The sequence below is a fragment of the Phoxinus phoxinus genome, assembly GCF_949152265.1.
Source record: "Phoxinus phoxinus genome assembly, chromosome: 3".
Classification (NCBI taxonomy): domain Eukaryota; kingdom Metazoa; phylum Chordata; class Actinopteri; order Cypriniformes; family Leuciscidae; genus Phoxinus; species Phoxinus phoxinus.
In genome coordinates, this window is record NC_136878.1 from 5,127,534 (window position 1) to 5,150,488 (window position 22,955).

General features: G+C 36.1%; 1 protein-coding gene and 1 long non-coding RNA gene across 10 annotated transcripts in view; both read left to right on the top strand.

Moving 5' to 3' along the window:
• The first annotated feature begins 310 nt into the window (after positions 1 to 310).
• Positions 311 to 906, top strand: LOC306996122. The gene is made up of 3 exons (XR_013797019.1): positions 311 to 396; positions 595 to 619; positions 777 to 906. It is a non-coding gene; the product is annotated as an uncharacterized lncRNA (long non-coding RNA).
• Positions 907 to 6,593: 5,687 nt separating this feature from the next.
• pxna (paxillin a) overlaps positions 6,594 to 22,955 on the top strand; it is a 48,835-nt gene continuing 32,473 nt past the window's right edge. For 3 of the 9 annotated variants that reach the window (XM_079608244.1, XM_079608246.1, XM_079608247.1), the window contains exon 1: positions 6,620 to 6,788. Coding sequence is in view for 6 of the 9 variants with exons in the window: in XM_079608239.1 (XP_079464365.1) it covers positions 21,397 to 21,892 (496 nt within the window). In the remaining 3 variants the exon portion in view is untranslated. Of the gene's footprint in view, positions 6,789 to 21,339; positions 21,893 to 22,955 lie in introns of those variants that run through there. The other 6 variants (XM_079608240.1, XM_079608243.1, XM_079608239.1 and 3 more) reach the window with 6 other exon arrangements.

Genomic DNA, 22,955 nt, shown 5'->3' on the forward strand with positions numbered 1-22,955 from the left:
TGTGATCAAAGCTGAATTTTCAGCATCACTACTCCAGTCTTCAGTGTCACATGATCCTTCAGAAATCATTCTAATATGATGATTTGCTTCTCAAGAAACATAGCTTATTATTATCAAGTTTATATACATTTTATTTCAAGTAATGAAAATGTCTATGGTTTTAGGTAACTAAAATGAACCCCGCAGACCCAGTCAACACGTGAGATCATGCTCATAATGTGATGCTCTATGTGAGCTCATCGAGAGGAGGCAGTTCAAATGTCGGTCACCGGGGGGGATAAGCTTCCCGTTTCTCAACACTGGAAAAACATGGACACTGCAGGATTTGTTAGCAAACTGCTTGTGCTACACAGTTGTGTTCTGGTCTTATCGTGGAATTGTTACACTGGAGAACTGGTGAGTGGTCTCTTTAATTGCTATTCACATATGATATACGCTCATATGATATTATAATGCCATAATATGCACTGTTGCCGCCTGGCACATGACCAGGTACATGTGAACCTGCCATCTTACCAGCTCAGGTGTAGTGTAGAGTCACCTGGCTTCAGTAATCAAACGGATTGCATTGACATATTGCTCTCTGTGTTTCAGGATATGAATACATCTGATTATGAAGGTAAACGAGTTGCGAATGGCTCTTTGTGTTGACTTCACGTTGTCTATATTTCTCAAATCAATGAATAGGCCAGCTATTGTCCATATTGGTGTGCTTGTGTGAGTATTTCTCTTCGTTTCCTTTCATCGTGTTTATGTCTCTCCTGTCTCTTTGTAAGTCATTCGCTCTTGGCAGGAGTTCAGCTGAGTCATGTGAACGGAGAACAAAGCGTGGCAGCCTCCAAAAACGACAACTAATGAAATAACTCCAGTCTGATGTGGCCAGGGCTTGGCATGGTTTGGCATTGCTATCACGGCTGATGATGAAAAAAATCTGGCAAGCTTCCACTGCCGGCCCAAATTGCCTATCCATGGCATACCTATGAGGTTACCAAACCAGACGGCCTTGTGAAACTATAGGCCTACAGGCAGATTTTGGTAAGAAATTGACAGATGAGACTCTGCTATATTCACTGTAAATGTTGAACTAAATATTTTGCAAGCTATTGTGAACCTCACATTATTGTGCAACAGACCATTATTGATAAAACGTAACATTTTGCAGATTCACTAAAATATTAACAAACTAAACCCCAGCTTTGGTTTATTACATTGTTATTTTAATTAATTAATTATTATTATTTTATATTATTTATGATTAAAGGGGTGGTAAAGTATGATTTCACTTTTCTAACTTTAGTTAGTAATGTTGCTGTTTGAGCATAAACAACATCTGCAAAGTTACAACGCTCAAAGTTCAAAGCAAAGGAAGAGATTTGCTTTAAAGAAAAGGACTACAACAAACGGCTGGTAGAAACTACACGACATTCCTCACGGGTTAGTGACATCACCAACCCTAACATGTCCATAAGCCCCGCCCCCGGGAACACACGGTCCATGTTGAGAAGAGGAAGAGTTGTTGTAGTCGAGTATATTTGTGAGTCCGCTCAAACTTTAGCATCCATCTTTTCACATGCAATAGAAAGTCACTCTGTGTGCATCTCACAACAGTTCCTATACGAGCGATTTATATATTATCATGACAGAATATCCTAACTGAAGATAGTTAACTCCACATCAGCAACATAAATTCATCAACTAACCTTTCAGAGACGTCCTGTTGCTTCTACATGTTGTCACTTCTTCTTGAGTCTCTCCATCTTTGTCTGACTCCGTTTTAACATTAAAGGTGCGGTGTGTGATTGTTAGCAGCATCTAGTGGTGAGGTTTGCGAATTGTAAACAGAAAGCATGTGACATTTAATTTGACAACATTTTAAGGATGTGTAGTGCAAATATCTTTATATTATATAATTATACTTCCATTTTAGTTAACTTTCTTTCCAGTGCAAAACAATAGTACATAAAAAACAGCTAATAAAGAAAATATAAAATATATATTTTATATATATTACCTGTTTTTTTATGTATTGTTGTTTTGCACTGGAAAGGAAATATTGCACTCAAATAATGCATTCAAGCAATACAACACCTGTATATGCACAAGGAAAATGGCTAATGTAGTTTTTCACCACAAATTCTGCTGTTAAACACAATTAAGTTGAAATGATGCAGGTTGAGGGGTTCAAGAGAAGCAAATATTATATATATGCACAAGGAAAATCTCACAGAAACAAATAAACCTCCAGACTAAGCACATTGTGCAGCTATTTCCCATTCAATTCTATATTTTTGTGCTCTTTTTCGCCGGCTGCTTGGAAGTAAAGTCATTTTTACATTTCCCGCTGTTGTCACTTGTCATCATCGTTGCTACGATACATGACTCACAATGACTGAAACGACCAATTAAAAGGGCATTCTCTGATGATGTTCCAAGATGTTAAAAACGCGACGCTGATCATAGACAAACGGGGAGAAATTAGTATCTACCGCACGCACCGTCTGTTTTTTTTCTTATCATAGCCTACAAATGTCTTCGTTCATAGTCTGACATATATTAGAAGCTATGTGTGTGTCTGTCACGGATTTGCACTGAATTGATTCTCAAAAATACGGAACAAAGTGCGTTCCGTATCGGTTCAATACGGAACAAGACTTTTATGTGTCAAATACGGGACGATTCCGTATTATACAGAACGGTTGGCAACCCTATTTAAGGGGGTGCCCGCGCTTGTTATGTAGATATAAATGACTCATTTTTAAGGTAATAAAAACATAACGGTTCATTAAGTAATCCACTGAAAACATAGTTATGGATCTTATATTGCATTTCTGTCAATAGATCCTCAGAAATAATACACATTGCACCTTTAAAGGCAGAACAGTTTCTGTAATTTATGTTAGTGTGTCTGCGTGAGGTAATCGCAGCTGCTAACACAGACACATGAGCTCTTGAAACCCCGCCCTCTGCAGCAGCTCATTTGCATTTAAAGGGCCAGGCACAAAACCGTGCGTTTTTGCAAACCCTCAAAAAGTGACAACTTTAACATGCTGTATAAAAATATCTGTGGGGTATTTTGTGCTAAAACTTCACACACACACACACACACACACACGTCACACACACACTCTGGGGACATCAGAGATTTATTTTACATCTTGAAAATGGCATTTTACCACCCCTTTAAAACGAAATGTTACACTCTAAAAAATGCTGAGTTGTTTCAACCCAATTTTGGGTAAAATATGGACAAACCCAGCCGTTGGGTTAAATTTTTACATTACATTTTTAACCCAACGTTTGGGTTTGTCCATATTTTACCCAAAATTGGGTTGAAACAACCCAGCATTTTTTAGAGTGTATATATATATATATATATATATATATACATATATATATAACATTTAGTTTCAATAATATTAATTCAAATAAAAATTTAATAAACCAAAGCTGGGGTTTAGTTTGGTAATATCTGAGTGAATCTGCTAAATGTTACGTTATACATACATACACCAGAACTAAATATCTGATTATTATATAAAACATCCACATTTTCTATTCTTATATTTTGCTGTATTATCTTGTAAATGACTGAGAACGTTATTTTCTCTCTGAAGTGGTTTGTAGATGGTGCCGCAAACAACCTCTGTGCAAAAGAGAACAGATGTGTGACATTTATTCAAATGAGTTTTTAAATAAATGTTTTCTTCTAGCCTGATGTGTCGGCTCAGTCGCTGGTTTTAAGAGGAAGAAGAGTTTTTCCGTGAACTGACATGCAGTTGCTAAAAACAGCAGAAGAACAGGAACATGTTTTCAGAGAATGATTGACATGTTTATTTTATAAGTGTATGTTTCTTGTTCTTCAGTGTCACATGATCCTTCAGAAATCATTCTGATAACATATTATCATATATGTTGTGCCATGATACATTTTATTTTTCAGGCTACATTATAAATGTCACTTTTGATTAATGTAAAGCATGAATAAAAGAAGACTTCAGATGCAAAAGCATCTGTGCCATCTGAAATTTTCTTCTAAAGTTAGCATTTTTATCAAGCTCGTTATTCAAGTTCAGTAATTTCACTTTAATGACAATTAATAGGTGATGTTCACTGTCATGAAAGTGAAATTACTGAACACAAACATACAACCTTGATAAAAAATGATCATTCTAGAAGAAAATTTCAGATGGCACTCTGAAAAAAAATCTTACTGATCTGAAACTTTTAAAGGGGTCATGACATGTTTTTTTTAATTTTATTATTATGTTCCCTTAGGTGCAATTATAGTATTACTATAGTTTTTTTTACAAAAAACTTTTAAAATGTAGTGATTTATGACCTTTTCCCACCCTGTTTCTTATCCTCTGATTCAAACAGTCTGTTTTGGGGGTGTTTCCCCTTTAAGAGTTCAGTGTTAACGCCCACTGTTATGATTGGCTAACGTCAGTGCCTATACATCAATTATTAATGCCCCCAGCCAGAACATTTGCGGATTCAGCGTATTAAAAAAGTAGTTTAAAGTTTTAAATACATTACTTACAGTTTGCGTCGTCGTTGTTGAGCCCAGAATAGTCGGCACGGACTTATCTTTGAGCAACAGTTTTCTGGCAAAGCCAGCATCATTTTGGGATTTGTTCTCAAAACAGTCATCCTTCAAATGCATAGAACAAACCCTTAAACTAACACTGCCGTGACTGAGACGTCCGCAAAAAATAAAGTGCATCCATTTTTCCCTGACGACTGGATCTTTCGCAGCGTATTCAAAGATGTTGTTTGTCCACAGCCAGGAACAGCACATCTGCGTGGCATCGTAATTTCCCTGTACACAGACCCACTCGCTGTCCGTCGACTGAACACTTGTGAGGCGCGCACGTTGATACGAAATGAGCGTAGTTGTCTTGCGCTTTAAGCGTAGTTGTCTTGTGCTGGAGGCGGTCATTATGCAAACGCTGGTACGTCACTTCGTACCGTGACGTCACTTCTTACCATGGATCCAGAACGAGCTGTATTTAGAGCTTGATTAAATAAATGATTCGTTTATAATGGGGAGGACGTCTTAAGCTATGAAACTTGCAGGACGTTTTAATGGTACAAAGACCTCTTATATACCAAAAGATCAAGGCAAATTTGGTTTCTCATGTCATGACCCCTTTAAATGTGTACAGCACATATTTATATTATCATTACAAATATGCCATTTTCTTACAATGTTTGATAATTCATTATATAAAAGAAACCAGTTATGGAACAAGTAGGAAACCATGTCTTAATTGAGTATTAAAATGTTTGTTTTGGAGTACAGGAATAGCACATCTGTGACCGCCGCTCACTTCAGAGATGGAAATGAACATGTGAATTTAGAAGATTCCCAAAGATCCCGAAGCTTTCAGCAGCCCGTTCACAGCTGTTGATGGGATATCCCAGTGTCTAATGATAGCCAACAGCTCCCCATTACGGGCCAGCACACCAGCACATGACCAACATAACAGAATGATGATTAAAGGAAATTCATTTCATATCTGTTGTCATTGCTGGAATTCTGCAGAATCCATAACTGCATGTGTAAGCTGTTGTGCAATAATCCTCTGATGACTTGATCACTGTGTAATGTATAAGTTGACGTGGTGTTGCATGAAATATGGGGTGACATTTCATCTGAGGGCGATTACAGCTGTTCAAATGAGATAAACACCTGCAGAGAAGCATGAGATTCCCATGAAGATACTGTTCATATATACATAACTTTAATCAAATTGTGTTTCTGACCATATATAGGACATATATATGAAAAATGCTAAATTGAAATGTATAAGATATTTATTACTATTTTGATAGTCTGTACACTTTTGTATTTGTAACAAAGTTGTATTTATTTTATAATTTTACATTTTGTTTTAGGTGTACTTAATATTAGTTTATATATATTTCTATCATAAATTGTATGTTATTTTATTTTCCATTTAAGTATTATAATATATTATTTTTCTTTGTATATGATACATTGTATGTATTGTTTAATTATAATTGTAATTATTAAATGAAATATTAGGATAAAAATGAACCCATTTTTGTTAATTTTATTATTATTAAATTGTAGTATTATTCAGCTGTGTTGTATATAATAAATGTTATATTATTATATAGGTGTATTGTTTTACTACAATTTATTGTTTGAATATTAGCACCCATTATTATTATTTGAAAATATCTCTTAAATTGTATGACTACATGTAAACATGTTATAATATTTTTTAATGATTATATATTATTATTTTATTGTAATTTATGCAATTGTATTATTGCATTAAATATTAACACCTATTATAATTATTTGTGTTATAATTAAATTCTATATATATATTATAATGATTTATTAAAATGTATTTCTTAATTTTGTATTGCTTGAATATGTACATATATAGCTATAAAGAACATTTTATATATATTATTATTTTATTTACATGAATTGTTTGAATACTTGTACTATTTTATTAAATATTTGCACCCATTATATTTATTCGTGTTATTTTGAACATTATTGGCTTTTGTTCATTCTGTATTCTTTTTATATAGTTTTAGACGTGTTTCTAAACGCTTTGCTTTCGGTCAACAGGACAGTGAGCGGGCGCGGCGTGTGCTTGACTAATCACGGGCTCGCGCAGCTCGTGCACTTGAGTTGAAAACTTCTCCGCGTGCGGTCGCGGAGCGCACACGAGACCCGAAACAGAGTCGAGCGGTAAATCACGGGCTCCTGCTCCCGTTGCCGGATCAAAACATGGACGATTTAGGTAAGTACGAGCTGCTTTGACGTTTTACATCGGATAACCGTGAAAGGAGAAGTTTGACGCGACGCTAGAGCGCTGAATTGACGCTGTAGGAGCGGATGGTGCGCGGTGCTGTTGCCAACGTCAGCGCGCGCCGATGCTTGACTGCAGCAACATGCTGAAAAACACATGCTCGCGCGCCTGGATGCCTGTTTAAAGCTGCTTTTACACGCTATATTCACGTATCTTCATAGTGTTTGGTGTTCTGCGTTGATGCTGCAGTGTTGCAAGAGTCAGATTGATCCATTCTTTACAGCTGCTGTTCTTGCAACATTGAGTGATTAATATCAGACCCTTGCTACTAGTGCAAAACAACTTATTTGTCCCTAAATGCAGAAGTGTACATTATAGTTATTGCTAATTTATTTGCATTTATAGTTCCTGTCTTTACAACTTCTGCAATGTGTCAACAAAACAACAATGTGTTATTTCGCACCCGACCTCCAAACTTCACAAATATTGCCCAAAACTTGCTGGTGTTGGTCTTGATAGCGTGCATTAATGATTGCATTGGCTTAAATGCAGGAGTTGGCAAGACGCTAATATTTCAAAAACTGCTAGTAGTTGTTGTTCACTTACTGTAAGACAGTTGATCCCATAAACTACAGCTTGGTGTTGTAACTTGTTGACTTGTTGCCCAGGGCAATGAGAAAAAGAGCAGCACTGCCTAATCTAACTAATCTCAATATTAGTGGCTTGAGGCTGTTGAGTTGAGTCTTCATGAGTGACATGCTGTTTAGTAAAGTTATTTTCGTAAACCTGTGAGGACGAACAACAAGCGTTTGTTTGGCTCAGAGAGTTTAGACATTAACATGGAACAAGCGAGGGTCAGAAATTAAAGGGATAGTTCACCCAAAAATGGAAATTTACTCACCCTCATGTTGTTCCAGTTTCTTTCCTCTGTTGAACACAAAGATATTTTGAAGAACGTTTGTAATCACATAGTTGACGCCACCGGTAGCCATTGACTTCCACAGTAGGAAAAAAGTATGGAAGTCAATGCTTTCTGGTTCAAATATCTTTGTGTTCAACAGAAGAAAGAAACTTCTACAAGTTTCGAACAACTTGAGGGTGAGTAAATGACACTATTTTTTGGTGAACTATCCCTTTAACCGCACTAAAATGGCAAAATGAAAGCAACTAAACTACTTTAGGTGTCGTATTGCGACTACAGAGTCTTGCATGAGCTGTTCGTCATGTGATTATAAACAGGAGAGAAAATATTGTCACCAAAAATGACTCAGGATGCTGTGCAAAGCTTCAGTCTTTCGAATGCAAAAATGTATTTTTAGCATATGGCAGTGTCATACTGACAGCGCTTTAGTGTCCATGTCCGTCACACTTATCTGTCCCGTTCTGAACATCTGTTCGCTTGCTGATCACAGGCACATTTAAAACTCTGTAATGCAGATTGGCATAAATGGGGCATCTTGAGTGTCTTTACACCGCAAGACTATTCTGAAACTTAATTATGCATTTGCTCCATTGATGTTGTCTGCTGGTTTTCTGGTCATTAGACACAGATTGTCATGGATGATAAAGAGAGGTTTGGTAGGTGTCACCAAGAGATGTGCAATAAATGTTAGCATGAAACAGGCCTCTAGAAATAGCTTAAAGTGCACTTGAAAATGCGGTTTGAATAAAGGCATCACAGTCTGATTCAGTGCATCTCTGCACAATTATTATTAATTAGAGTTCTGTGCAAATTGTGCACAAATAAGACCAAGAGCGTGCATGAAGAAAGTGAATATGCTCATGTTGTCTTGAGGCCTGCAAACAGTGATGGCTTTATCCTCAGCAGTGAAGCGTAGATCGAGGCAGGTGTGAGCGTTTCTTTCTGCCAGGTCATTCTCCTGTGAACGAAAACCTGCTGCATTGTGGGCCGTGGACGACTGTGTGTGAACCTAAAAGACCTGTACGTCAGCGCTCTTTTCAGTGATGGAGTATTGTGTCCTGACACTTGATGTAACAAACAAATATGTCCATGTATGTCTCATGAAGAAGAGAAGCGATTCACTGTAGCAAATCACTGTGTGTGGGTTAGGAATGGGCAACGATTAATCGCATCCAAAAAAAAAGTTTGTGTTTACATAATATATGTGTACTGTGTATAATTATTTTGTTTATATAATACATTACACATGCATGTATATATTTAAGAAATATTTGCATGTACTGTTTATATATTAATATATAATTGATATTATATAGTAAAAAAAAACCGTAAATGTATGCATGTGTGTGTGTATTTATATATACAAATAATTATACACAGTACACACACATATTATGTAAACACATTTTTTTTGGGATGCGATTAATCGTTACCCATCCCTAGTGTGGGTTCAGTGAGGCTTCTGCTCACCAAGGCTGCATTTATTTGATCAAGAATACAGTAAAAACAGTAATATTGTGAAATATTATTACTATTTAAAACAACTGATTTCTATAGTTAAATATTTAAAGATATAATTTATTCCTGTGATCAAAGCTGAGTTTTCAGCATCATAACTCCAGTCTTCAGCTATGTTTCCATCCAAAGTTTCAAATTTAACTTTTGCGCAAAATGGGAATATCGCATAAAACATTTGTGAATAAAGCAGCGTTTCATCCAGTGAGCTGAAGAGAACAAAAAGATCGGTCCGCTGGTTATGGTTATGTCGTCCCATCACGCAGTCACATGATTTATTTTTGATGCACATCGAATGATTGAAATGTGTTTCCATCATAGTTTATACGCATGTTTTTTTTAAATGTATCCTTCTCAAACAAACGCATACGTAATTTATGCGCATTTTGATTTCTATTTAAATTAAATGCTGTTCTTTTGATCTTTCTATTCATCCAAGTATCCTGATATTATTCATGGTTTCCACAAAAATATGAAGCAGCACAACTGTTTTCAACATTGATAATAATTAGAAATGTTTCTTGAGCAGCAAATCATCATATTAGAGTGATTTCTGAAGGATCATGTGACACTGAAGACTGGAGTAATGATGCTGAAAATTCAGCTTTGATCACAGGAATAAATTACACGTGAAAAATATATTCAAATGGAAAACACCATAAATTCTAATCGCAATATTACTTTACTGTATTTTTGGTCAAATAAATACAGCCTTGGTGAGCTTGAAGAGACTTTTTATCAAAAACATAAAAAATAAAAAAAATCTTAAAGTCCGCGTGAACCGGAAGTTGCAAACGACTTTTCTCAAGTGTTGTGACGCATTTCCGAGTGAAGCGGAATATTGAACAGAGGGTTTTACTTCAGCGCTCCTCCTCTCCATCTCTCGCCCATAGCAGAGTAACGGTTTGAGGGGAGTGGTTAAGCGTTTAACCCAAGCCGTCAAACCTACGTCATCAGAAAAAGAACCATTCCAGACCGGAAGTAACTTTTCAGACTTTGATTAAAGATAACCACGGCAAACAATTTTTTTCTGTGTATTAACTTGCACGGATTAATTGTTCACCACAAGACTAGTAATATCCGCTAACAAAGTAAATAGGGTCCATTTTGATTTCATGCCAACTTAAAAAAAATATTGAATACATTTCCCAGCCCTATCATGAATTATAGCACAGTATTTGTCCTAATGTACCCAGCAACTGTTGAATGACGTCTGTTGTCGTACACTGAATTTGTAATGGTCCAGTCACCCGGGTTAAAGAGCGATCTGTCCGTAAGTCCAAACTTGATGATGATGATGATGATGATGATGATGGTCTGTATAATGAGGCCTGCGATGTTTAACCATGTGTGCGCAACATGACGTTTAACTCGATTATCCGCTGAGAATAAGAAAGGCTTGTGTGTAATTCAGCTTTATTTTGTGTCTGATCTAAACCATCTTGTGAGTTTGCAGACATTTGCTGCACTATTCTGATGTGTGAAGTGTGAAATTGTGGTTGTGTCTCAAAAGACACATATCATTGGTGTGTGAAGACGCATACAATTGTGTTTGCTGCTTGCATTAAAATGCAACACTGTGGTTTGACGGTCTGATATTTGAGACAGGAATAGCTCACCCAAAAATGCAAGTTCCTCATTTACTCGGTTATATTATTCCAAACTTGTATAGTTGTCTTTCTTTTGTGAAAGACAAAATGAGAAATGTTGTCTAGCAGAATTTCTGAATATCTTGTTTCAATATGATGAAAGTACATGGTTATTTTGTACTGTCAGACTCTGAATATTAGGACAAAAATACATGAAAGTAACATAAAAATAGTCCATATAACTCTTACATGATGTCTCAGGTGTTCTGAAGTCACTTGGAGGTTTTCAATGAACAGAGGCTTAAAGGGATAGTTCACTCAAAAATGAAAATCCTGTCAATAATTATTTGCCCTCGCCAAAACCATAAGACTTTTTTTCATATTTGGAACACAAATGTAGATATTTTTCATGAAATCTGAGAGATTTCTGTCCCTCCACATATTCACATAGCACTCAAATTTTGGTAAACAGAAGCTCAAACATGAGGTTCATTCTCGTGTTACTGATCACGTTTGAGCTTCTGCAAGAACCAATGAGGTTCATTCTCGTGTTACGCATCACGTTTGAGCTTCAGCAAGAACCAATGAGGTTCATTCTCGTGTTACGCATCACGTTTGAGCTTCAGCAAGAACCAATGAGGTTCATTCTCGTGTTACGCATCACGTTTGAGCTTCTGCAAGAACCAATGAGGTTCATTCTCGTGTTACGCATCACGTTTGAGCTTCTGCAAGAACCAATGAGGTTCATTCTCGTGTTACGCATCACGTTTGAGCTTCTGCAAGAACCAATGAGGTTCATTCTCGTGTTACGCATCACGTTTGAGCTTCTGCAAGAACCAATAAGGGTTCATTCTTGTTCAGTAATGAAACTTGCCATTAAACAATTAACTTGCCATTAGAAAATGACTGAATTACTGAATTTCTTATATATTGCCATTAGAGCCATTGGACAGTAATGTAATAGTAAGTCTCGTTCATTAATGAAAGTCTTCTGGATTTGGAACAACGATAGGGTGAATAATTGTTGAAAGAAGTTTAATTTGTGGATGAACTAACCTTTTAAATTTCACAATGTTCCTCTCACAAAGCTATTGTATGACTTCACTTTTTATATTTAAAAAAATCATTTGTACTTTTTGACTTGTGGCCGACCGTGTATATATAAAGCACCGTTTGTTTTTGTTGTATTATGTGAATCATTTTTATCATGTATATAACTATTGTTTTAAAGTAAACTAACGCTCGTCTGTCTGGATGAGTAAAAATGACTGTATGAACATCCCTTGGTGATTCTTAGTCACAATGCAAATGCTCTCGCAACGGTTCCTTTTCTGGGAAAGAGCGTTTGGTTGTGATGTGTAAACACAGAGTGTTTGGTGAATGGTGAAACACTCCAACCTCAACACACACACACACACACACAGGCTTTATGGTGAAATGTAAATGGTCAAACTGTGATGTTTTTTTAATGTATTTTGGTGATAAAAAGCAAGAAAAAGGGCCTGTCTATATGCTGGAGAAGCAATTTTCACAAATAATTACAAAGAAACCGGAAGTGAGACATTGAAATAAACTTGAAATGTGAAGTAGAAAGACTTTAATGTATTTTCTTGTAAAAAAAGTACACTAATCTTTTTCATGTAGCAGAGTTTTAGTTTTTTTTAACTGACTTTCAGACTCAGATTAACTTGAATTTATCAAGAGCATCACCTTTTGCAGGGCAGATACAGTCACATATCATATTCAACACATAGGCCACATGTTTCTCACGGCTGAATGCTGATCTTGTCTTTCTTGATACCACATACTATGCTGTTATGATAAACAATAGGTTTTGTGTTTGAGATAAAATACTAAACAATTAGTATTATTAACACAATTATTATTATGCACTCATTATTGCAAAGTAAAAATGATCAGGACCTTGACATTATTTAATGTTATATATATACATTTATTTTCTTAAAGGTGAAGTATTTAGTTCCTGCGACACTAGTGGCACTTAGCGAAATTACAAAAATGAAGCATGTTTTGAAACAACGTTGCAAATGCCCCTTTCACACATCACGCCTCCCCCGACTCAAACATCTCTAACACATCTCCAACGGGCGCTTGTGAAGCCAGTAAAAGGTCCTGCATATTAGGAATACTTTTAGCTGCATGTGTGTCTTGAGTAAGCAACTGAGCAGGATAACACACTATCTATCTAGAGAATGAACGTGAGCGTCTCGCTTCTAACAAACCCATCCAACGTACAGCAGTGGCGCCTCCAGAAATTTTTCATAGGGGTGGCCAGATGGGGCCACTTAAAATCTTGGGGTGGCACACCAAAACTATAAACCATAATTTCAGAATTGTATTCTACTGTTGTAGTAACCCATACGGAAATGTAATATATGACATATCCCTATATCGCTAGTGACGCCGTCATATATGTTAAATATAAGACAATATATTGCTATCACATATACATATCTCTACATATATGTTGATATAGGTTTTTAACATATATAAATTTGCCATATTAAATGAGTATATTGACATATATTAATATGATGTATATGATTATTATTTATATAATACTGTATGTTTTGACCATATATGTCACCGATATGTATAATTTATATATGCCAAACTATTTACTATTTATTTCAAGTCTACAGATCAAGTCTACATATCCACATTTCATTTCAATTTCTATCTCATTTTCGAATCTTTTATAAATAAAATGTATTATTTATTATTATTTTACCTCTTCTTGACCAGCTCATAAAAACAAAACAAATACTACACAAATTCTATTTGAAAACTGATAATTATATATGTGACATGTATGTAAAAAAACACTATTATACATGCATCAAATATATGGGCTGGTTTTATATGTCAATTGTTCCATTTTCTAATAGGTTTTATATATGGGCATATATATGGGTATATATATTTTATATATGTGGATATATTTCATATATGTATATTTCATATACCTAGGCTTAGGCTATGTACATATATTACATTTCCGTATGGGTAAACCGGCCTGAAGAAAACTATCAGAAAGACTTAAGGAAACTCCTACTGATATACTTTGGTTTATTGTGTTATATTTAACGGACAGTGCATCACGTTGCATGAATTTCTTAAATGAAATAAACAGAGTTCACAAGCAGGTTAATAATAATACACACACTCCATTTCATCATTGCAAATAACACATAGCCTATGACTCGACTGACAAAACTAGGAACTAACAGACACATGAAGTAAACTTGTGTGTAGTTTATAAAGTCCAACCTTGCACTTGTTGAAAACAATCTAAACTCTGTTTTTATGACGCAGCTCTTATTGATGCGACTTCCCAGCACGAGAGATGTGAGACTCTGCTGGTGGTGACGTAGCTCCGCCCGCAATATCACGCACACAAATGCGAGTGATGCAACAGCCAATGTCGAGTTTTCCCAATTAATGCATGAATTTAACAGCATTATTTTAACTCTGTTACACATATACATGCACCAGCTAACGACGTTAGCTAGGTAACTCTTGTCAAAACATGTCAAAGACGCATCAAAAAGCTGCTGTAACAGTATACTGTAACCATTTGGCACTTAAAAAGCACGTCACGACACATAATTCCCCGTCTTCTTTTACTAAAGAATATTTTTTACTTATTTACTTACCGGTAGTCTTCGTCTTCTTTCTTAACTTCTTTTAAAATTGTTGACCGACGGGCACGCGCTGAGCTGTTGCTGTCTGAGCGCGCAACAGCGGCATGTACGGAGGGGCGGGGGAGGGGCGGGCTACTGTGTGCGATCGAAAGTCTAGATCAGCTTGCCTGCCTGGCTGTGCATTAGGGATGAAATGCATAACTGATGCTACTAAATTTTTTACTGGCCATTGGGGTGGCCAGTGGGGTGGCCAGGAGTCGGCCAGGGGTGGTAATTCATCTTAAAAGGTGGTAAGTAATTCATCTTAAAAGGTGGGTAACACTTTACAATAAGGTTCATTAGTTAACATTAGTTAACTACATTAGTTAACGTTAACTAATAATGAACTGCACTTATACAGCATTTATTCATCTTTGTTAATGTTAATTTCGACATTTACTAATACTTTATTAAAATCTTGTTAACATGAGTTAATGCACTGTGAACTAACATGAACAAACAATGAACAGCTTTATTCATATTAACTAACATTAACAAAGATTCATAAATACTGTTACAAATGTATTGTTCATGTTAGTTAATACATTAAATAATGTTTAATAAATGAACCTTATTGTAAAGTGTTACCAAAAGGTGAAACTAATATATTATATATAGACTCATTACATGCAAAGTGAGATATTTCAAGCCTTTATTTTGTCATCATTTTGATGATTATGGCTATGAAAACCCCAAATTCAATATTAGAATATTGTAAAAAGGTTTTCAGCTGTAAGCCATAATCATAAAAATTATAACAAATAAAGGCTTGAAATATCTCACTTTGCATGTAATGAGTCTATATAATATATTACTTTCACCTTTTAAGTTGAATTACTGAAATAAATGAACTTTTGCACGATATTTCACGATGTTTCACCTGTATCTGCATTTTTTGACACGACACACCACAACTGTTTGAGGCTGTCTACACTGGACACAAAGTAAACATTATAAAAGGGTACATTTGTCTTTCTGAGCGGGTGCATGATGATGCTGTGTGGTACTGAAGTGTTTCCATCACAATTCCTTGTTCGCTTTGATGTGTTCGTGGCCTGATTCATCTCTAAGGTCTGAAGCAGTGAGTGTGAAGTAGCCACGCCCCAAACTCTCGCTATTGGTTGAGCTGGGAAGTGATTGACGGATCCACTTTCATTGCTTTGATGGTGCCTGAGAGGCTTAATTTTTATCCTTTTGGGGGAGATGAACCCGTTAATGACATCTAAGGCCTCGTACACTGCAGCTAAATTCGGTCGTCAATTCATCTTTTAGGGTTTAAACCTGTTCTGTACACACACAGTATTGTAATTTACGAGAGTCATAACCGCATTCTACAACAGAATTATATTGATTTTTCTCCTAAAATATTAAATTTATTTTGTATAGTGATCAATAAATGTATTGTGTAGATACATGTGTATTATTTGTGGCAATAATATGATCTGGTCTGTGCAGAATGTAGTTGGAAATGCTTTCTTTGGTGAACAAATGTTTTTTCCAGTAGTTTCAGCTGACCACATTTCTGTTAGTCATTTAAATTGCTTAAAAAGAAAGGAAGATTGAAGGTCTTTTTAAATGCATCTCATCATCCAAAGTAAAATTACAGCATGACTGACATGCAAAGGTGGATATCTCGTTTAACCTAGTTAGATAAATGTAACGTGCCTCTGACAAGTCCTCCTGTAAGGACTCCGTGAACTCTTTCTATATGCCCAGAATTAGCCTTGCATTTTCTCAGTCTGAATCTTAAGTGATGCATTTGGCAGGACGTTCAGAGACGATCTGCACGAGTTTAAACAGGCCGAAGCATTCGAGGAATTCCCAGCACACCTTTCTGCCCATCAGATAGGGAGATGGAGGGATTGGGAGGGTGGGAGATCTCATGGGAGAACTGCTGGATGCAGGAATGTTAAGTAGAGACTTGCACTTTTATCTTGTGCTTTTTTTTTTATTGAAAAAGTACAATAACTCTCAGGTCACGTGTCTGGATGATGCCTCTTGTCTTCTCTGTTGGAATAGGCCTTGAATCCCAGGCATATCGTGACCAAGATTGGGTGGGTTAAAAAATGCATGTGCTTCTGTGCTTTCAGTTTTTCCCATGGAGCCGTTTCGATTGAGAGAGTTTGGGCGTGTGCTCTTGTGTTCACTCGGATAAACCTGTAGATGGCAGCTGGAACAATCACTACTACATGTGTGCTTTGACTTCCCATCTAAAGAGAACTTCACTCTTTTAACTTCCTTTTTTATTTATATTTCCTTTTTTTTTTATGTATTGTTTTATTATTTTGTGTTTTTGTATTTTAATTTTTTTTTTTATTTTTTATCAAATATATATATATTTTTAATCAAATATATATATATATATATTTACTTTTGGAATTAAAATAGCCTGAATACCTTTCCATGTTCACATTTAAAGAGTGAAAATCACAATCACAGGGGCCAGTAATACCTTAGTCATGCTTTTGCTGTTATTGTCTGGCGATGTTCAAGATGGATCATTTGTGCTTCTGTGTCATCATCTGCATTGCTTCATCGTTGGCTTATGGTTAATTTCAAGATCTTTTGACCACGTTACACACATGCATTGTAGACTGCAGCAGATTCTCTTTATTATTTGTAATTATTTGTGTGTTATTCACTCCGAGATGGTAATTGGTCCCACATGGCGTCACTCTGACTAAATAATAATTAAAAACACACAGACTTAAATATAGAGGATGCAATCTCCACAGTCTTAAGTAATTAACAGGCCTATGCTGAATGGTTGCTTATTTAAACTGCCGCATATTATAAGTGGAGCAATACATTGTTGGTTTGGTAAATCTTGAGAAATAGTTTTTACTCTTCAATACGTTGATAATTAATATTTGATTGCTGTTTTATTTAAATTATTGTGTGTGTGTGTGTGTGTGTGTGTGTGTGTGTGTGTGTGTGTGTGTGTGTGTGTGTGTGTGTGTAAAAAATTTACAATAATAATTTAATTGATTACTGGAGCAGTAATTCATATGGTTAATATAATATTAATCAACATACATTATTTGTGCAAAGAAGCATAATATTTGTATATATATATATATATATATATATTATTATTATTTTTTTTTATTTTTTTTGGTGTTTTATATGTTATTTTATTCTCTTTTAACATCTGTCCGGGGACTGCAGATTAAAAATAGCCTTCTGGCATATTGGCAGAAATGTTTATTAATATGCACTGTCCCTGTAATAATAAATAAATAAATAAAATAAATAAAATATAAACAGCTTAGACATTGTGCTAAATATCTGAAGTTGTGCAAACTGTCACTTTGTCTCTGTTGTAAAAAATCAGACAGTGGCATTTCCTTAATGCAATTCTCTCCCTCATTCTTGCTGGGTTGACATCTGTGTCACATGTCAATAACCAAACGCTCAAGAATTCAGGGTTATTAATGCTTAACTCCCTCGGATCTATCAGGTTTTACAGCGTGGGATGTATTTCATCGTCTCTCTGTGGCAGGTTTAGGACTGGAGGCTTCTTATTTTAGTCCAGGGGTCTTGGGTCTCCCTCCTTGGCTGACCACCCTGGTCTCAAATCTCTGAAGGTCAGAGCGTAGGAAGAACTTTGGGGTTGAGAACTTTATATTTTACTGTCATAAATGAGTCGTCTTGTGGCCAAGATGCCAAGTGGCCAAATTTAGACACTTTATCTATCAGGTTTGACCTCTCTGTGTAGATTGAGTTTTCTGCACGTAAGACTGAAGTAAACAGTTGGAGTCATTGGAGACTTGTTTCTCAGCTCGAGTTTTATTATTGTGTGTGTTTATGCGAAGAAAGTGTTATCTGCACTTCCACTCATTGACCAGATGGGGGCGTATAAGTAAACATGTGAGAGTGGAGATGAATTAATTATGAAATGGGCATTAATTATGAAACTTTAAGGCAAAGTCTTGGCACCCTACTCGTATTTCCAGCTTTGTTTATTCCCGTTATGATGTACTGACCTACAGCATATAAATGTGGTGCATGGTGAAATGGTGTGTTATGAAATGCCTTTTTTATGATATGTAATCGCTGCTTTTCCACTAATAATCCTAGTGGTTGAATTTTGGTCAAGCTCTTTCCTACCACTGTTTGAATAGGGTCTCCACGGTTCATTATGGGATGTTTTGGTATGTTTCTATAGCCTATGTGCTATTCAGGGGGAAAATGACTACTGTTAAATCAAGAAAATAAGAACAAATAATCAAACTACAAGCAACAGCACAACAAAAATATAACCGAGCAAAGCTATAAATAACATAAAGAGTGCTTACCAGGTTATTTAGGTATCTAACGGTAATTTTCAGGAACAGAAATTGAACAAAGTAGCCTAATCAAATGTAAAACAACATTGCATATAATCTTCATTGTATAAGTGAAATAAAGATTACCCTAATCATTATTAAAGCTATTCAAGGAAGAGCAGTGATTGATTTCCTTGTCTTTTGTTGTTTGATTAACATTAAAAACACATACAGACAGCAGCCATATTTTTTTGTGTAAATTTGTCCGTTCAAGCGCAAGACTTAAAGTCTTAGGCACGGCTTTCTGTGTGTGTGTGAAAACCACCCTACATCATATTGCCATAGAAGCTATAGAAATCGTCAAATTAAAAATGTCTTCGGTTAACAATCTCGCTTAGCATAGAGCTAACAGGTAAAGAAATACTTTTTTTGATGAAGAACATGCTAGAAAATAAAAATGGACAATTCAATATTATTTATGGAATATTGCACTGTTTATTATGAACGATTTATCCATAAAAATCTTTTATTTTATTTTTTTATTCATGCATCCTCGTAATCTTTTAATCAACAACTTCTCTTCCCTCTTGCAGCATCATCTCATCTCTTCTCTTATGATGTGTTTACTGGCGCGGGGTAAACAATAGCTAACCACAACCATCCAATCAATTCTCTTTGAACAAAACCAACTAGGGGTGTAACAATAAATCGTGTCACAAAATATCGCACTACAAAAATCCAACAATATTTATCGTGGATAGTGATATGTATTGTGTATAGAATATAAAAAATTCACGTTTTCAGAGTTTTAGTGTCAGTACTACATTAAACTACTATATATAATGTTGAATATAGTGTATAATAATGCCAAATGTATAATAATGCCAAATGTCATATGTTAACTTACCAGTAAAAAGTGGCCTATGTTATTTTAAATATGTCAGTGACAGAGTGCAAGCATATTCGTCTAAAATAATTATGTATTTTAAGCTTCAAAATCATGAATATTTTTATTCTGGTGTCACCAAGTCAAAGCCTATTCATTTACACCCACAATGTAATATCAAAACAAATAATAACAGCAACATTTTTGTTAACCTTTTATCATATTTCTTGGAGTATCGGAATAATATTGTATCTTGAGTTCAGTATCGTGATCTGTATCAAATCGTGATATGAGAGTATCGTTACACCCCTAAAACCAACCAACCAACCAACCAAAAAAAAAAAAAAAAAGTCCTACATTTGTTCATGTTTCAGAAGCCGCTTCACTCAGAGGTGGACAGTAACTGTACTTGAGTATTATTTTTTCTGGAAACTTTAACTTCACTACATTTGAAAGACAAATATCGTACTTTTTACTCCACTACATTTCTGTCAAGGTCCTTGAGTAGAAAGTAGTAACGTCAGGGATGATTTGGGTTGCATTTTTGGTTGGAAATGAAAGTCTGGTTGACGTCAGAACTCAACCGATGTTGGTTTCTGACGTCAACCGATTTTCAGCCACAATACAACGTCTGTCCAACGTTGGAGATTAACGTCAATCTGACATTGGATTCTGACATCAACATGATTTTAATTTGCAACGTTGGGTTTGGTCTTCAAATGCGAATTTTGTCATTGTTTTGGAGCACACTAGCTTATAGATAACAAGGCTAAAACTGGGAACAGCCATTTGTGTGTCCGAAACCATTGTGGACGTTATTGAGTGACTTACTCAATCCCACTACTGGAACTGTGTTCTAGAAATAAATGTGATATTGATATGAGGGTAGATAGACAGGCAGAGATTCAGAAGCATAAGGTACTGTAAATTGGCTATTACATGCAACAATGCAACAATAATAAAACAATGCATTGACATTTACTTTTATACTTAAGTACTTTTAAAAATGAGTACTTCTGTACTTTTACTTAAGTAAAAATCGGTCTTTACTACTTTTACTTGTAACGGAGTAATATTTGACCAGTAGTATCTGTACTTTTACTCAAGTAAGGAAGTTGTGTACTTTGTCCACTCAGATGTATGTTACAATAGGAAAAAAAGACTACCACAACCTCTGTTTCATGTGGACTTTAAGCATGCATTGAGAAGGGAATATGATTATGTGGGGGGGACAGTTAGACATGATTGACTTGATTTTTACTCTCATAACTGATTTTGAGTGGACCGTCCCCCTTTTGAAGCTAACCAGAGATTGTCTGACGAGTTGTCAGAGATAAACGATGTTTAAATAAGTGGCATCCTGTACAGTCTTTCAAAGGAATGAAGGTTCTTGCAGGGTTTTCTAGGGATTTTCTGAATAACTTTCTTTCTAGATAACGTCTGGGAATGTTTAGCCCCGTAATATGTTTTCGTAGACCCTAAAACGTGCTCATATATGGGTTTGTGTAGTGTCCATAGCTTACGTAAGCAAATCCCCCTGAGAGAGACCGTTATCTAGCGCACTGCCGGCTGTATACATAATCGAGCCCTGTGGAATGTTTTGAATGCTTTGGAACGGGAACGACCCTTCCTTTCTTCATCCCGCTCTTGAGTCCAGACTTTTCCGGATCCTGTGCCCGATTCCTCCGGGCGCGGTTCCTTTAGTTGTTCCCCCGATGGATGAAGAAACTGCTTCAGCATTTGCTGTTGAGGAGTTTGAAAAGGTTTTATTGGAATTCGAAATGCAGGATTTCACACCAGAAGCGGGAGAGTCCCAAAAGTCTGAGGTGCCGGAGACCAATATATCAACTTCGGCAGAGAAGACATCACCAGATTTAACCGTGGTTGATGATTTCGTACCCGACTCGGCTTCTGTGGCAGATGCCATCGAAGATATGTTAGAAAAGGAGACCGTTTCTGATTTAGCCACTGAATCTGTTTCAGTTTCAAATGTAGAGATGGATTCAGTGGCTCCATCATTAGCATCTGCTCGTGACCCACATTCAGCCCCAGATTCAGCTCTGGTGGAGGCGTCAGAGACACACACCGCTCTGGAGACTGAGGGAGCGCATGCTGGAGACCCAATGTCAGGTTCTGTTGTTCAATCCACCAGCATGTCTGATTCAGATGGGACTTACATGATCCCAGATCCAGATTGGGTGACAGAGAGAGGTAGGGTTGGCTCTTATTGTCTTGACACGGTGCAGTTAAGTTAATGTGCATATTTATTTCCCAAAAGCCTCCATGTGCTTGCAGATCAGTCTGTTTGATCTTGAGTTTTTGCTTATCTGCGATGAAGATGGGCACAAGTACCTGACTATTCAGACTTAGTGTGAAAATGCGATGATTATATGACCTGAGGTTTCTATTAGCTTTTAGACATTTCACAACAATCAAAGTTTAGCATTAGGGATGCACCGGTCGATTTGGCCGATCTCTGTTAAGAACTTGCACACAAACTGCATTACAATAATTTCCCAAAGTGTCGTTTGTGTGGAAATATAACAACGTCTGTAAACGCATCCTCTGAAACAATGACAAGAAAAAAAATTGGCAACTGGTATCGGAATCGGCCCATTTGATTGTAAAAACCATGGAAAATCTTGATCAGTGTATCCCGATTTAGCATTTTCAATGTTTGATTAGTTGATTCGTGGCAAGTACAGGTCAAGTACAACAGTATGAAAAAAGGAAGCATAAATGCAGTTATGCTTCCTTTTTCCTTAACTTCCACAGTTGCACATTTAGATATGTAGATTTATATATTTTTGTTAATCATATACAGCAGTAATTTGTGGCCTAATTTGGCAGCAGACATCTAATGTACCAAAAACATACCGTAAATACACTGCAGCAATTAAAATAGTTCACAATCCAACCTCCAAGTGTGGTTGACTATCAAGGTTTCTTTTAGTTTCTTTTTGTATTAGCATTAATATTTTAGTAGCAATGAATTAAAGAGGACGAATATAGATTCAGAGAGGATGTTAGCATGCTTGGGTAATATATTTTGGCATTCTTCCATATAGTTTTGCACATCTCAGCATCTTATTGTGGAAGTTTATTTGCTCCATGTCTACTGCAGTGTCCATTCAGTGTGTTTGGTTTCATTTAGACAGTGTAATTTGCTCGCCTGCAGAACAACACTTAAAGCGGTGGTATAATGCCCTTTCACAAGATGTAAAATAAGTCTCTGATGTCCCCAGAGTGTGTGTGTGAAGTTTTAGCTCAAAAT